Here is a 17,548-nt window from a genome sequence, read left to right as displayed (position 1 = left end):
TTTTTTGACCGTGAACACATTTTTTTTTTCCTCAACTCTGTAATTTACTAACCAAAAAAGATGCAAATTACTGAGAAGGGAAATGTACAATTGGAAATTTGTGAATTGTAAATGTAAGTTTCTAGATATTGGATATTATTTCACTAGTGCCTGAAACCCATAATACTGTTTCCCGAACAGACACCATACAGGAGACCAGGGTTCAAATCTCGGCTCTGCCTGTTCAGTAAGCCAGCACCTATTTCAGTAAGGAGTTTCTTGGGCAAGTCTCCTTAACACTGCTACTGCCTACTGAGTGCGCTCTAGTGGCTGCCTCACAAGTGCTTTGAGTCTGACAGGAAAAAGGCGCTATACAAATACTACTGCAATTATTATAAAAGGATCCCACTCAAAGCATACACACACACACACACACACACACACACACACACACACACACACACACACACACACACACACACACACACACTTGTGTTCAAAATTATTCAACCCCCACTGAAATTGAGCGTTTTGGCCAGTTTGACCTTTTTTTTTTCATCTTTTCAGTCATCTTGTTTACAATTAAATCTAAGAGGCACTTGTAAGTCAGACAAATATAACATAACATTTATAATGAAATCACCACAAATGTATTTTCTGTGCTCACATCATTATCAGTTTTATTCAAACCCCAAGTGACATTCATTTTTAGTACTTAGTACAACATCCTTTTCCAGTTATAACAGTTTTTAAACGTGAATCATAGCTTGACGCAAGTGTCTTGCAGCGATCTACGGCCATCTTAGCCTATTCTTCATGGGCAAAAGTCTCCAGTTCAGTCACATTCTTAGGCTTGAGCGATGGCCACTCCAAAATGCTCCAGCCTTTAATCTGCAACCATGCTCTAGTGGACTTGAAGGTATGCTTGGGATCATTGTCCTGTTGAAAGGTCCAATGTCTCCCAAGCCTCGGGTTTGTGACGGACTACATCACATTTTCATCCAATATCTCCTGGTACTGAAGATACCTTGCGCACGCTGAAGCTTCCCTGTACCCAATAGCCCTAAAGCATGTTTGACCCCCTCCATGCTTCACAGTAGGCAAGGTGTTCTTTTCTTCATAGGCCTTGTTCTTCCTCCTCCAAACATAGCATTGATCCATGGGCCCAAACAGTTCTAATTTTGTTTTATCAGTCCTCAGAACACAATCCCAAAACGTTTGTGGTTTGTCCACTTGACTTTTGGCACACTGCAGTCGACTCTTCTTATTTGGAGACAGCAAGGGGGTGCGCCTGGGAGTTCTGGCATGGAGGCCTTCATTACACAGTGTTCGCCTTATTGTCTGAGCTGAAACTTCAGTACCCACATCTGACAAATCTTTTTTCAGTTCCTCAGCAGTCACACGGGGACTTTTCTCCACTTTGCGCTTCAGGTAGCGCACAGCAGTCGAAGTCAGCATCTTCTTTCTGCCACGACCAGGTAGCGTTTCAACAGTGCCCTTTGCCTTGAATTTGCAAATGATGCTTCCTATGGTGTCTCTTGGTATGTTTAACATCTTTGCAATTTTTTTTTAGCCATTGCCCTTCCTGTGAAGAGAAATCACCTCTTCTCTTGTCTTCCTGGACCATTCTCTTGACTTCACCATGTTTGTAAACACACCAGTAAATGTCTAGAAGGAGCTGAGTATCACAGGCATTTTAAATCTGCCTAATTGGTGCTTATTATGCTTGATTGATGCTCATTAATATCTACAGGTGTTTTCAATACCTGATCGAAAACACTTGAATGAACCTCTGTTCTTAAGAGTGGTAGTCTTTAAGGGGTTGAATAATTGTCAATGAAGAAATCGCAAAAAAATTCACCTCCCTGGCGGTAAGCCCGACGCAGGGGATCGCATCGCCCCGGGAGGGCTTTTTAAAATAAAATGTTTTACAAACTGTTAATCTACCACTTTGCTAGCTAACAATGGTGCCCAAGTCCCTCCGATCGCCCCCGTTCACCTCCCGTATACATACCCCCCAGGGATCCCGCAATGGCGCAGCCTCCCAAGCAGCACCCGCCTTCGTTATGGGGAGGATCAGAACTGCGCATGACGTCCTGTCCGATCGTCGCCATAGCGACGAGTGTTGTTAATTGGGAAGCTGCGCCTCTTGCGGGATTGCGGATGGGTGAGTGTTGTCGGCGTCGATCGGGGGGGTCAAACCAGTGCCGGGGGACTTGGGCAACATAGTTAGCTAGCCTAGTGCTAGCTAACATTAAAAAATGTTACGCAGCCACTTAAACTGCGTACCGCCAGGGAGGTGAATACTGTATTACAAAAACAATGCATATCATTTTAGTTGCATTTCATTCTTCAAAAAGTCCTTGTAAGATTTCATTCTGAACACAATTACAAATGCACACTAAATTCCCTAAAACCCTTTACAACATTGGGGGTTGAATACTTTTGAACACAACTGTATATACATGCTAAACTTGCATTGAAAGACATCCAAGGCTATAATTACTAGGTAGATCCTGGTGGTGTTAATCCAGGGATTTTACCTGATTGCCATCTGGAGTCGATTTTTTTCCCTTTTGGAACCAACTGACTTCTAAGGGTTTTTCACCTTCCTCTGGATCAACTGGTATATGTGAGGGTACAGGCTAGTGTTGTACTTTATTTATTGGTTGAACTTGATGGGCATCTCTTTTTTTTCAACCCAAATAACTACCGTATATAACTATGCAGCTATAATGGGAACTTTTTCTCCTAAGTTTTCAGCTAGGACATCATTTTTCATCTTCTGTTTAAAATAACTTTTTAGTACTCTGCAACTGAAATAATACCAAAAAAAATTAGGTGAAAAAGTTTAGTCTACAGTTTTCTAAGTATGTTATTGCTTGCTGTTAGCTTGAAAGGCATTTTATTGTTCAGTTATGAAAATAATCCCCTAGGAGAAAAAGAGAATTGGATTGGGCCCAATATCTTTTACTCATCAAACGGAGAGTAGAAAGTAATGCAGACAAAATACTGTAACATACAGTTAAAATAGTTGAGGAAGCGTTAATGCAAATTATTCTTGGGAACTTAATAGTTCTTCAAGACACATAAAAAGGAACTGATTTCAGAACTGGAGTGAATATGCAAAAACTTAATGTTACTTTTTTGAGTTTAGTTGTGTATTTAGAATCACTTATTTCTCTGTTCCATTTGTATACATCACGGAAATGGCTTTCTTTCCTTGACTGGGTTTTAGGACATGCAAATGGCAAGCCAACCATGGCAAGTTAACCATGAGCCCTGAACAGTGTATAGCTCCATGTAAATACTGATCAGTAGATCTACCTTATTATTTAATTGTACTTTCTTGATAAAGCAGTTTGCAGCTGTTTTTTGTCTGTTTACCTGTGGTACATATGTGCACAAATAAGCAACACTGAAATATTTTAGAGGCTTCTATATCATCGAGGTGATCATCTTGTTGCCAGAAAAATTCTATTTCTTCAGAATGAACAGCACTTTTCTGGTGATCAGCTGGTCTCCATATTTATTAAACAGAGGATCAGCAAAAATTAACTCTACTTTTTATAAGAGTTTAGCTATCTTCCCTGTTCGCCATTTTCGCTTATAATTATCTGCAAAAACTGGTAATCTCCTTATTTATAGGCTGATCACTACTTAACAGATCGTCAAATACCGGTAGTGTTCTCCATTATGGAAATGCAGAACACTATTTACTTTAGTGGGACACAAGGCTGAAAATGGTTTTCTCAAACATAATTTTACCACTTTTTTAAACTATTGATTTACTACAAAAGTGGAAAATTGTGGCTCCCTGGTGTCTTCCACTGTCCTGCATTTTTGAAGTTCCTGGAGCCAGCTGCAAAACTAAATGAGGACCACACTTAGTGGCCACAACTAAGCTGCAGTTCACTTCAGGTAGCTGATCTGATCTGTGGTTTCATTCAATTAAATTAAGCTATTGATTAGCACTCTAGCCTTTTTCACTTCCTGAGTTTTTCGATCCAATCCCAATCACTAGCGGATTGCAAAACGCTAGGTACAGTTAAAGCTAATGGAAACAGAGGCAAGTGTTTCCATTAGTGTGATCCATTTGCAGCGTGAGTTATAAAATCCAAAATAAAGAACAAAGAAGGATTTGTCTTTAAAGGGGCACTATTGGGAATTCAGTGTTTTTCAGTTAATGTAATGATTTGTGCTAAATGAGCAAATTTTAACATAGTTAAATTGGCTGGTCAAAGCTAATCTGTGCATGACTTACAGCAAAAGTGAGAATCGCATCACCAGATGAGTTACTGACTTGTCTTTAGCGCTGTCCATTGTAATGTGGGGCACAGGTGTAGCAGCTTATACTCTTGCCGGTATATTTCACTCACTCCCTCCTCCCCGTGAGGCTGAGATAGGAATCTCCTACCTCGTACTGCATCCCCCGTGCTTTTGACGCTTTGTGAGTTATGTTGATCTCCGAGACCCACACAAGGATTAAGGAGCAGAGCCACTTCATAGCCAGAGCAACGGACAATATAAGGTGTCGAGGCCTGTGCCTGCAACACTGCTGTCTGCTGATCAGAGATTGATCCCCTCACTTGGTAGAACCTGGGTTCAGTATATTGCAGAAATAACCGTTCACATAAGTGCTTAGTTTCAATAGTTTAGGAGTCATAAAGTGCAGTGCAAATACCAATAAAAACATTTAAAATAATATATGCCAAAGTGGTGTACATGGAGTTAGAATATGAATATAGATTTAGAATGGAAATAACAGTAGATAAGTCCATGGTGGAAAAGTTATCTAAGTGTATTTTTAAATTCTTAGAGTTGAAAACATTTTGCAATACAATCAGATCAGTATTGCCATTAACTTAATTTAAACGCCTGGAACACCTCAGGAGATCTTGTATGTCAAATTTAGTTATTTATTTTACTTTGAGGACACTGTATAGGACTTAATATTGTCCCATAAGGTGATAAAGATGTTTAATTTGTAACTGTGGAAAGGGTCCATCTCTCATTTAATCTACAGTCTAAAACATTAAACACTGCATAATACCAATAGCTAAAAACATATTAGTTTCCAAGTTACTAGAAGGGTTGGTATTTAAGGTTTTTGCTTCACTTCTAAGCTAATGGATAAGATTGCCATGCCAGAATTATGAAATTGACTTAAAATGTACTAAGCTGTGTAAACAATGCAGATAAGTTTCTACTGTATCCAGAGATGGAAGCAAAGTACTTTCTCTCCTTTACTGACTTAGTAATTACTTAAGTACAAGTAAATCTGGTAATTTGTCCTGACACTAGCAATGCTTTCAGTAGTTGGCTTCAGTGAAGTGTAAATATGCCTTTACATAACATTACACCAGTCTTATACGGCTTCATATTTGTTTTTACTGTGTATGTTCTAGACCAACTTTAAATTTTGAATTTTATCTCACTTTAAAATGCCAAATACTTTTCCACCAGAACAGGATGCAGCATTTCAAAAATGCTGCATTACTGAGGCCCCTTTGCACCTTCAGGTGAAACCTGCAGCACGTTGCCCTATTTTACCACAAGGGGCCTCAACACAAAAAATAGGTGTAAAACCAACTTGAAACATAGGCTGCAACCTGCATTTCCAATAATAAAGAGTAGCTTGTTAATCTATGGATTTTATTTGTTTAATGTATGGAGTCTGGAATTACTATTTTCCCTTTAATTTAAAATTCATGTGTGCCATATTGCCCTTTTCTGGATCAAATTGTTTTTACAGAGCAGGATTGTATGTATTTTTGGGTTTTTTTGTCTTTTTTGTTTAGTTTACCTTTTTTTATGACAGTTAAACTTAATTGCTCTTTTTTTTTTTTTTTACCTATATAACTTAACCACTTCGGGACCGGCCGCCTAACCCCCTTAAGGACCAGGGCATTTTGCGGTGGAGGGGCGTGCGCGCGTTTGGGGAGTCGGGCGGCCGGATCCCGTCTGTGGCTGGCTGTTCTGTCTCCCCCCTGTGTGGCCAGGTATCCCCCCTGTGCGCAGCAGCCATCACTCACCTGCCAGGCTCCAGCGATGAGCCGCAGTAGCCCCCTTCTTCTCCAGCCGGCCTCTCCGCTCCAAATGACGCTCAGGTCGGGTCGCGGCTTGATGACGTCATCAAGCCGGGATCCGGCGCTGACGTCAGACGGAGCAGAGATGCCGGCCAGAACAGAGGGGGGCGCAGATCGTCGCTGGAGCGGCAGGGAGGTGAGTGGATCCTCTTCTTTCCCCCCTGCCGCCGCTGTCAAAGTGGATCACTACGATCCGACGCCGATCGTAGTGCCCACGTGATCAGCAGCCATACGCGATGGCTGCTGATCACTCGGGGAGATGCCAGCTGTCATATGACTGCTTAATCTCCCCCTCCGGGTGCGCACGATCGCGTCGGGCGGTTTGTTAGCGCTGGACGTTGAATCAACGTCCGGTCAGAACGGTACCACCACCTGCTGGACGTTGATTCAACGGGCCTGGTCCGCAAGTGGTTAACCTGCTAATTCTGTACATATACTATTAAAACTGACTGAAATATAGTGCTTTTTCACTTAACTTTAGCGATATTAATCAAGAAACTGTATTCCAGAACCTGATGTTAATCCAACCTAAACCAAGCTGCTACACATGTAGCTGCTCAATTTTCGTGATAGATTTGGGCTTGCTTTTCAGTGACCTTACGTCCTCCGTACCTACCTTTTACTTCCATTAAAGTGACTGTGCAGGGAGAATGATATGTAGGCTGCTATGTTTATTTCTTTTTAAACAATGCCAATTACCGGTCTTTCTTGCTGATCTTTCTGCCTTCAGCAGTCCCCAAATCTAACACCTGAAACAAGCATGAGGGTTATCATATTCAGGCTTTAGGTAAAGCATCTGATCTGCATCCCTATACTGTGTCTTTGGCTTTATGTATTTGAGGCAGAGAACCATTAGAACAAACAGGCAATTGACATTGTTTAAAAGAAAATAAGGCATATTCTATTTTCCTCTCATTACAGAGTCCTTAATTAATGATGGCACTTAAAGAAAACCTGAACTGGAAGTAAACTGATGAGATAAACTATTATATCGATCCTCCTATTCTTAAAAATAACATTTTTTTAGACTCCCACAGGTTGTTTTTTTAATATTATTATTTTCTGTTTTAACCACTTCACCGCTGAGGGGTTTTACCCCTTCAACACCAGAGCAATTTTCACCTTTCAGCGCTCCTTCCATTCATTCGTCTATAACTTTATTATTACTTATCGGAATGAAATGAACTATATCTTGTTTTTTTCGCCACCAATTAGGCTTTCTTTAGGTGGGACATTATGCCAAGAATTATTTTATTCTAAATGTGTTTTAATAGGAAAATAGGAAAAAAATGTGGGAAATTATTTTTCAGTTTTCGGCCATTATAGTTTTTAAATAATGCATGCTACTGTAATTAAAACCCATGAAATGTATTTGCCCATTTGTCCCGTTTATAAAACCGTTTAAATTGTGTCCCGATCACAATGTTTGGCGCCAATATTTTATTTGGAAATAAAGGTGCATTTTTTTCAGTTTTGCATCCATCCCTAATTACAAGCCCGTAGTTTATAAAGTAACAGTGTTATACCCTCTTGACATAAAAAATATTTTAAAAGTTCAGTCCCTAAGGTAACTTTTTTATTGTATTTTTTTATTATTACAAAAAAAATTGGGGAGTGTGGAAGGTAATGAGTTAATTTATTGTGTAAAACTAATGTATTTGTATATGAAAATGCTTTAGGGTGTAGTTTTACTATTTGGCCACAAGATGGCCACAGTGAGTTTGTGTTCCGGACGCTTACAGGAAGCACTACGAGGCTGGGCAAATCACAGTGATCGTGCTGTTTCTCATAGCAGCAGATCATTGCGGGGGCTTAGATCAACGAACGGGAATGGATTTTCCCGTTCATTGATCTCCGGGCGAGCGGACAGGGGCGTGCACGAGCGGCGAGAGCGCGGACAGCGGCGGTAGCGTGGGAGGTACGGATTTCTTCGTCCCTTGGTTTTTTTAGGGGGGAGGGGGAAGGGACGGAGAAATTCGTACCGTGGGGGGTAAAGTGGTTAAAAGCTAAAAAAAATAATGTTTTATTATCTCACCTTGATGATAGTCTTTTAGTATCTGAGACCCACAATCCATGAACTAGTGTTATTTTTTTTTTTTTCATCTATTCAATGCTCTCAGAAGCTGTTCCTGCCAGGCAAGAGTTTTATGGCTCTAATTAGTTATCCAGGAGGGTTATGTAATGTACTCCAACTAAGAACCTAATTTGCATACCTAAATGTTTAACCCTTTTAGTGAGGAAAATAAAAAAATGAACACAGCCTAGTTAAATGCTGGAATGGCATACATACACATTTATCTCATCATGTCCCAGGTCAGTTCAGGCACCCACAAAAACATGCTGAAAAATAAGGTGTGATCAGTAGCACTAGAGAATGAATGAGGTTGCTCTACTATAGTAAATATTTTTGCAATACTCCTGTTTTGCAGTAAGTAACGGTGTCACTGATATATCCTCTCTTAAGTGTTTAAAGTGTTTATCCCTGGTTGCCTTATTTTGGATATTTAAACAGTAAAACATTTTATAGCTGGTGAAAGAAGTAATAAACTACATAGGTAAGTCTGCTGCTAAGGATATGTTTGGGGTAACAGAAGCCAAATATATCCAGTGTCTCCATGCGGTTTTCACTTGTACTAATGCGAAGACAAGTGAACAGCATTGATGTGAATGCAGTCTTATTTTTTGCAATACATAGTCAGAATAAGGTAGGTAGGCATCATTTCCTTGATGTTATTTATGCTGCATTAACATTTCTCTCCAGATCATAGAGGCTGAACATATGATGGACCGGATTGTGAATGGCTTATCAGAGACTAATGTCAAGGTGCGGTTAGCTGCTGTCAGGTATGAAATTGCAGTTTTATATTCCCTACCACTATATACAAGTTCTTTATTTCAAGAATGACTGTCTGTTATGACAGTTGTGAACTAATATTGTATTCCATGCATGCAGCACACCAGTTTGCTATGATCCAGTGATGTGATGCAATTATATAATTTTTGATAAAGGGAAAACATTAAACAAGATTCTCCATGTGCATAGATGTCTGCTTTCTCTATACACATGAAGTGTTTTAAGTGTATTTAAAATGCTTTAAAATAAGGCCTGATAAATAATACAGTATACAGGTAGTCCCTGGTTAACGGACGAGAAAGGGACTGTAGGCTCGTCTTAACACTGTGCCACCTCTGCCCCCCACTGTGTAACTTCTGTTCCTTTGGTGCCCCCTCTGTGCCTCCTATGTGTCCCTTTGTACCACCTCTACCCTGAAGTCCCCTAGAGGGTCCTGACGCTAGATTACAGGTTTGCTTTGGAATGTATAAAATGTTTATGCAGAACTCAGAAATCACTATAATAGTTGTATTGTACCACAGCAAAATGTCATGTTAACCTTTTTTTTTTTTTCTTTTTTTAATCCATTTTCTCAAAAACTACAAGTTTAAAAAAAAAAAAACGCACACAAACAAAAAAAAAACCCCTTCCTTTGACTTGTTGCTATATTCATGCCGTTCATATTCGCGCGGCTTTTGTAAGTCTACCTTTACTGTGCTTGTATTATTTTTCTTACCATCTTTTTAAAGAGGAACTTCAGCCTAAACAAACATACTGTCATTACGTTACATTAGTTATGTTAATTAAAATAGATAGGTAATATAATCTCTTGCCCAACTTGTTTGAAAAGAACAGGCTTCTGTAAGAAAAACAAAGTTCTGATGCTGTGAAACTGTTAAAGAAGCACCAAGCCTTTTCAGTGCTGCTGAGTATATTTTTAGTCTATAGGTTCACTTTAAGGTAGATCCAAGCTACCCCAGTATATGTAGTATAAGCTGTTGTACTGTACATATACTAACAGTAAACCAGCTGTAATGTGATTTTTTTTGCATCTGTTTTGAAACTGTACTTTTTCATCTTTTACGGTTGTAAACTGACAATTAGCACTTACCTTCCTTTTGTTGTAGTACTGACATCTAAACAGGTTTTTTTGAGGCTGCGGGATAGAAGGTAAACTCATCAATGTCGCCGCCTCTTGCCACTATGATTCACACTGCTTTCCATCTTCTTGACTTCTGAGAAAGCGAAAGTGTTGGGAAAATGAAGAGCAGCATGCAGCACAGGGTTGAGAGGTGGCGACACAGGTGAATTAACCTTCTTCTGCAGCTTGTGGCCACTAACAGGCCGGTTTTCTCAAGTGTGGCCCCTGCCCAAGTCTTTAGTTATCTTTGATTTTTTTTTTTTAATTGCATCTTCATTTTGGTTAAGATCTTATCCCCTCAAAACTCCCTAGAAATGTGCAATGCTGGTCACACACCTACAAATTACAGATAGTCAATGAGATGCTTATACCAGATTTCATGCAAATTTAGTTTAAAATCAAGCCAGTCAAGATCAGCAAGAAGTGCATGCGACATTTGATTAGCATAATTAAAACCTTAATACAATTTATTAGCATTAATTTACCATCTTTGCTAAAGATCCAACCATCTTATATATTTATTTCACAAAATAATCTAACCAAGAGTGATAGAAGATTTCACAATAAGAGTCATCTATTCCTTTTGATCAGCTGTGTATCAAATCCCACGATATGATTGAACATCTTGTACGTTTCAGTTGTATGAATTTTAAAAGAAATCAGTCCTTCAATATAAATGTGATTGATTAAATGTACTCCTGTCAGCACCTTTCAGCTTCAGTCATTTGTTGGCACTTTAGATTTATAAAGAATGGAAAAGACAAATTAAGAACATTCACTTTACTGCCATTGTTTGCAATGAAATGCAGTCATTTTATTGAATAGGAGAGCTGGAAATGTTTTGATTGCATTAAAGTGATAATTGTAAAACATTTAAGCCATGATTCAAAGCTCCATACACCCCTTTGACTGATGTCACCTCAGATGACTTTATTCAAGCGTGTATACAAAACTGAAGGCTCCTTTCACACTAAGTCTGTTGTGCCACAAGACAACAGAAAATATATTAGCATCACAATGTGATGCAATTATATTTCAATTGAGGCCTTCATTCACACTGTTACTTTTGCAGTGCGATGATTTCCGAGGTGGTAAAGCACAGCATGCAGTGCGTTATCGGGTGATGGGCAAGCAAAACGTCTATGGATTGTATGCTAGGTTGTTCGGGTCACGTCGCAACTTTACATCACCATGACGTTGCAATCCTAATTTTCAGGATGTGCATAGTGTGAAAGCACTCTATTACTGATAGTGCTAACAGAGAACACAAAGTGCTAATGCATAAACATTAAGAACCCCGCTCTTACATGGAATTTCATTAAAAACTATTTGTATCTGTACGTGCATGCAAATGGATGAAGTGACATTATGATACAATGTCAATTAGCTAAAACAAATTCAGGATAGAACTACATGCAGAATGCGCTTTTCTAGGTTGAAAACACCTTAAATATCTCTATGCAAACAGTCCAAGCGCACATCTAGAGTCCGTAACCAATACTGTTAGTAATTTTCATATAACGTCCACTTCAATTAACACGTCCACAGTGCATAAATATTCCTTAGGGGAAACACAATCTACCACCAGGGCACCCTTCGGGGAACACACCCACCGTATAAGTGTGACCACCGTTAAGTTGGTCAGACTGTGCTCTTATGCAAGATAGTTACCGTGCCTCAAGGTCCTACAGCTTATAGATCTTCTGTCTCACTCAGGGATGTGCCAAAAAAACAGCTCACATACATAGCGTGATACCGTTTACACAATAAAACAGAGTTTTTCACGGGCTCGCCACTGCTTTTTTTCTCCTGGTCAGGCAGTGCCGCTTATCACTCCAGTGTTTGGTGTATTGCTCCACGCTATTCCTCCTCACATTGCAAATTTCTTGTCTGGCCTAGTGTCTGTCCAACATGTTTAGCAATTGTCTAATTGCTCATCAGGGGCACCAGGGGTGAGTGTGTTCCCGAAGGGTGCCTTGGTGGTGGATTGTTTTCCCCCTAAGATATATGTATGCATTGTGGACACGTTAATTGAAGTAGACTATATATAAATTGCTAACAGTATTGGTTATGGACTCTAAATGTGCGCTTGGACTGATTGCATATAGTGTAAAAGGAGCCTGAGGTTTTTGGTGATGGTTTTAAAATGAAAAATTTAATAAAAACACATTAACATCTACTTATGTGGGGTTATGTGAGACCTCCATGAACCGTATATGGTTTATTTAGCTAAATTCAAGTGATTGCGTATTGAGTATTTTATAAATCAATTTTATATCTTGTGATTTACTTGTTTATGATTTCCAATTGCTCTTTTCTCTCTAGATGTTTACACAGCCTGTCTCGATCTGTCCAACAACTCCGCACCAGTTTTCAGGATCATGCTGTGTGGAAACCATTAATGAAAGTAATTGATTTATGTAATTAACTTTATGCTATTAATACAAACATACAATGATTTGATCTGTCTTCCGTGTGCCCTAGGGTTGTGTTTGATATAGCATATGCCTCTTTATTATAACTAAACCTTGCACCCGTTAGAATAATAGGTGCTAGAACCCGCAACAGCTCCATCTGTTTGCCCCCCCCCTCCCCCCCACAAACTTCATGGAGTTGGAGAAAGCCCCAGCTATGTATAAATTGCCCCAGTATAATGGTCTCAGGTTACTTTAAAGCCCAAATCCAGCCTCATATTTTTTATTTTTTTTTAACAGTTGAAGTTTATTGAAGTTTTAAAATTACAGCCTCATATTTTCGATGCAAATGATTGAAAATGTGTTAATGCTCAATCCTGAAGATTTTCCACATTGCACATCTCAGGGACGTAACTATAGCCCCTATGACTGTGGGGGCTACAGGACCACCTTCTCTTACCACTTGTGCTGAGTTGCACAGCAATATACTTACCTGCTCCACCACTGCGTCAAGTCTACTCCATTCTTTCCAGCGGACAATCTATCCCACGCCATTTAATTTTCATAAAAATTGATCAAAAAAATTTGCCACTCCTGATTAACTTGTATTGGTAAAAACTGAAAACTTGATCAGATAGAAATCGCTCATATAATTAATATACATGGGTCATGCTTCTTTCGATAAATGAAATAATCAAAGAGCCTAATGTGGTCAAGTCTTAGTAATCTGGAATCTTTGGGAGAAGCATCAATTACCATATACTACCCTCAAACTCATGAAATCAGTGCGATCCCACGCTTCACTACATTCACAATCCTCTGCTAGGACAGAAATACTACACATTTCATATTTCCCAGAAGGAACTACTACCTTAAACTTCATGTGGTGATCAGTTCAGGGTATTACCACCCTAAAGGATAGTCTATTAGATGGAGTCATACCGGATTGGAACCATTTCATAGAGAAAGTACAGCCTGCCCAACCACATTGACGCAGAGCAAGACAACAGAGATATATCTTTATCCTCCAATTAGCACAAAAAAAAATACAAATTGGCAATCCCAATCATCCTATTTTAAGGATATATGTGCTCTGGATCCAGTGCAGGAAAATATACCCCTCTTTGTATTCCACCCTAATTAAAATCCCACTGAGCTATACTCATCATGGGAACAGGAACAAAGGTCCCAATGTTTGAAAACCTTGTCTAAATAAAATATGCAGACTACAAACGTGGAAGTCTCCATAAGGCTTCTACCCCGTACATACCTAGTAACATGCAGACTAAATAGAATTGAAAAGAGGAGACAGCAGCACTAAAACCATCCCACTGTGTCAGGAGTGGACCTGTAAAGTTGTCAGCCAGAGTAATCTATGCAAGGAGAGAGAGGTTCCATTTGATGGTAGAAAATTCAATGCATCCATCAGATAAAAGTGTAAAGCTGACTTGTATCGGAGCTAGTCTTGCTTCTTACTCATGGCTCATGACTAAGGAGCAACGCTTCAGTTTAACAAGTCAAAAATTAAATATATTTAACATATAAAACGTAAGTGTACAACTTTCCACTATCAGTCGTTTGAACCTTTCTCTCCTTGTGTAAATAAAATTAACCCTTCAAAAGGTTCTGTATTTTGTAGGGGATGTCACATTTTGGGTACCATGCTTTACTCATGGTGGACATATCCAAGAGTAACTCGTCTATGGAAGTAGCTTCATGTTTAAATTGATGGAATGTTTACCCCCAACATCCTTTAAGACCCAGAAAGCCAGATGCCAGACCATATGCGCAGCGCAAATTGATCCAGTTGGTTGCTACTGCTGTAAAAACACATAGCAGCACATTGGAGCTCACCACAATTGTCCTACTCACAAGTGGTTTATGAAATCAATCGCACACTTTCACGTAAACTCATCAATGCTGTTATTACAATCATAGTGCACACTTTCACGTAAACTCATCAATGCTGTTATTACAATCATAGTGCACACTTTCGAAAGCTATGGAACCCATGGATAATAAAATGTGTATCTAAAGGTTCTCAACATGCACCTTCGACTGGATCCGACCATTTGCCTACTAGGTTTCCAACTGGATAACCTACCGCATGCGAAGCACAAATTGATACAATGTATAGCAAACGCTACCAAAACATATATAGTGTCACAATGGCTTCAAAAAACATTACCTTATTCAGTGGTCCTTGGTTGTATCCACATTACAATGCTGAATGAAAAAATTAGGGCAAACCTAATGGACAAGAGCCACAGCTTTTATAAAATATGGCTTCCCTGGGCGCAAAATATGTCCTCCATCCATACCCATTCTGTTCTCTCCAAATTTTGAATATCAACTTTTTCATTACGCTACTGGCTGTACATTCATACTATTATATACTGTAGATGACCGTTATCCAAGTTATAAGTGCTTATATCAGGCCTTATATTTTTTGTACTTACATGTTCTTGATCTTTATAAGAATGCAGAAATATTATTTGTACTCTGAAGTTTATACAGTTGATGTCTGAGGTCTAACGGCCTTTTTTTTTCTGCATTTTTGTATGTGTATACTTTGGTTACCTAATAATTAAAATAGTTTTTGAAACGAAAGTTTCTCAACACGTGCTGGAAACATAGCTCCATGGGCATTGGAACTACAGGCTAGTGGGTTCTGCTTACTGCCTCTTACTCGTGTTATTATGACTACTGTTGGACATTTCAGTAATGTTTCTAGTACCTCTGCAAATTTGAAGATATGTGCCTTGTTACTTTTCTGCAAATGTTGATGTTATACATATTTTCATATTTTGTGTAGGATTATAGAACCCATGTTGGGACTGCCGGAATGTTTTATTCCTAGAACATTGCAATTTTTGCCAAATTAAACTAAATGAAATCTCCCTCATGATATTTTTATTTTTGTCCAGTAGATGGCTCCCTTTATGCAGGCAAAGGGGATAATAGAAACATTAAACAATACGCATACATACAATTTACTTCAGGTAACTTACAGCTGTGCTTGGGTAATCAGTACTCCTCAAGATTTCTAAATGTAAACATGTCTCAACACTGACAAACACAAACTAGAAACAACATTGTATTTATGTATGTATTTTTTGCTTTCAGGTATTACAGAATGCCCCAGATGATATCTTAGTAGTAGCTTCATCGACATTATGTAATCTTCTCCTAGAGTTCTCTCCTAGTAAAGAGGTAAGTGCACTTGAATCTACACTACCAAAATAATGTTCTGTGGTTACTTTCCATCCAATACATCTGCAAGTTTTGCATATACTATTATACACATCTTAGGCTTGAATCCAGTATTATATACAGTGGGTTGCAAAAGTATTCGGCCCCCTTGAAGTTTTCCACATTTTGTCATATTACTGCCACCAACATGAAACAATTTTATTGGAATTCCACGTGAAAGACCAATACAAATTGGTGTACACGTGAGAAGTGGATCGAAAATCATACATGATTCCAAACATTGGTGTGTGCATAATTATTCGTCCCCCTTTGATCTGAGTGCAGTCAGTTGCCTATAGACATTGCCTGATGAGTGCTAATGACTAAATAGAGTGCACCTGTGTGTAATCTAATGTCAGTACAAATACAGCTGCTCTGTGAGGGCCTCAGAGGTTGTCTAAGAGAATATTGGGAGCAACAACACCGTGAAGTCCAAAGAACACACAAGACAGGTCCAAGACAGGTCAAGGATCAAGTTATTGAGAAATGTAAAGCAGGCTTAGGCTACAAAAAAGATTTCCAAAGCCTTGAACATCCCACGGAGCACTGTTCAAGCGATCATTCAGAAACGGAAGGAGTATGGCACAACTGTAAACCTACCAAGACAAGACCATCCACCTAAACTCACAGGCCAAACAAGGAGAACGTTGATCAGAAATGCAGTCAAGAGGCCTATGGTGACTCTGGACGAGCTGCAGAAATCTACAGCTCAGGTGGGAGACTCTGTCCATAGGACAACTATTAGTCATGCACTGTACAAAGTTGGCCTTTATGGAAGAGTGGCAAGAAGAAAGGCATAGTTAACAGAAAGCATAAGAAGTCCCGTTTGCAGTTTGCCACAAGCCATGTGGGGGACACGGCAACTATGTGGAAGAAGGTGCTCTGGTCAGATGAGACCAAAATGGAACTTTTTGGCCAAAATGCAAAACGCTATGTGTGGCGGAAAACTAACACTGCACATCACTCTGAACACACCATCCCCACTGTCAAATATGGTGGTGGCAGCATCATGCTCGGGAGGTGCATCTCCAACAGGGACAGGGAAGCTGGTCAGAGTTGATTGGAAGATGGATGGAGCCAAATACAGGGCAAACTTGGAAGAAAACCTCTTGGACACTGCAAAAGACTGGAGACTGGGGCGGAGGTTCACCTTCCAGCAGGACAACTTAAACATAAAGCCAGGGCAACAATGGAATGGTTTAAAACAAAACATATCCATGTGTTAGAATGGCCCAGTCAAAGTCCAGGTCTAAATCCAATCGAGAATCTGTGGCAAGATCTGAAAACTGCTGTTCACAAATGCTGTCCATCTAATCTGACTGAGCTGGAGCTGTTTTGCAAAGAAGAATGGGCAATGATTTCAGTCTCTAGATGTGCAAAGCTGGTAGAGACATACCCTAAAAGACTGGCAGCTGTAATTGCAGCAAAAGGTGGTTCTACAAAGTATTGACTCGGGGCCAAATAATTACGCACACCCCACTTTGCAGTTATTTATTTGTAAAAAATGTTTGGAATGATGTATGATTTTCGATCCACTTCTCACATGTGCACCACTTTGTATTGGTCTTTCACGTGGAATTCCAATAAAATTGATGCATGTTTGTGGCAGTAATGTGACAAAATGTGGAAAACTTCAAGGGGGCCGAATACTTTTGCAACCCACTGTATGTGAGGAAGACAGACTTCCAAAAGGCCCTTTTCTTTTCATCTTTGTCTTTGTGAGGTTTGTTAATGTTAGTACCATGTAGCAAAAAGCTTACTTTAGGTGCAGCAGTTTGCGACACGCCTTGGCAGTACTATAGCCTGAAATGTTAATTACGTAGTGTGGCGGGGTGTTTAG

At 39.5% G+C, this 17,548-nt stretch overlaps 1 protein-coding gene across 4 annotated transcripts in view; it reads left to right on the top strand.

Annotated features, from left to right (window-relative positions):
- The window catches only part of ARMC8 (armadillo repeat containing 8), a 182,587-nt gene that overhangs the window by 120,065 nt on the left and 44,974 nt on the right, over nt 1-17,548 (top strand). For all 4 annotated transcript variants that reach the window (XM_068245238.1, XM_068245236.1, XM_068245237.1 and 1 more), the window contains 3 exons: nt 8,830-8,912; nt 12,368-12,449; nt 15,583-15,669. In XM_068245238.1, coding sequence (XP_068101339.1) covers nt 8,830-8,912; nt 12,368-12,449; nt 15,583-15,669 — 252 coding nt within the window. The remainder of the gene's footprint in view (nt 1-8,829; nt 8,913-12,367; nt 12,450-15,582; nt 15,670-17,548) is intronic.

The sequence above is a fragment of the Hyperolius riggenbachi genome, chromosome 7 (assembly GCF_040937935.1).
Source record: "Hyperolius riggenbachi isolate aHypRig1 chromosome 7, aHypRig1.pri, whole genome shotgun sequence".
In the NCBI taxonomy this organism is placed as follows: Eukaryota; Metazoa; Chordata; class Amphibia; order Anura; family Hyperoliidae; genus Hyperolius; species Hyperolius riggenbachi.
The sequence above is the reverse complement of the archived record's forward strand: the minus strand, read 5'-3'. Positions and strand labels throughout refer to the sequence as shown.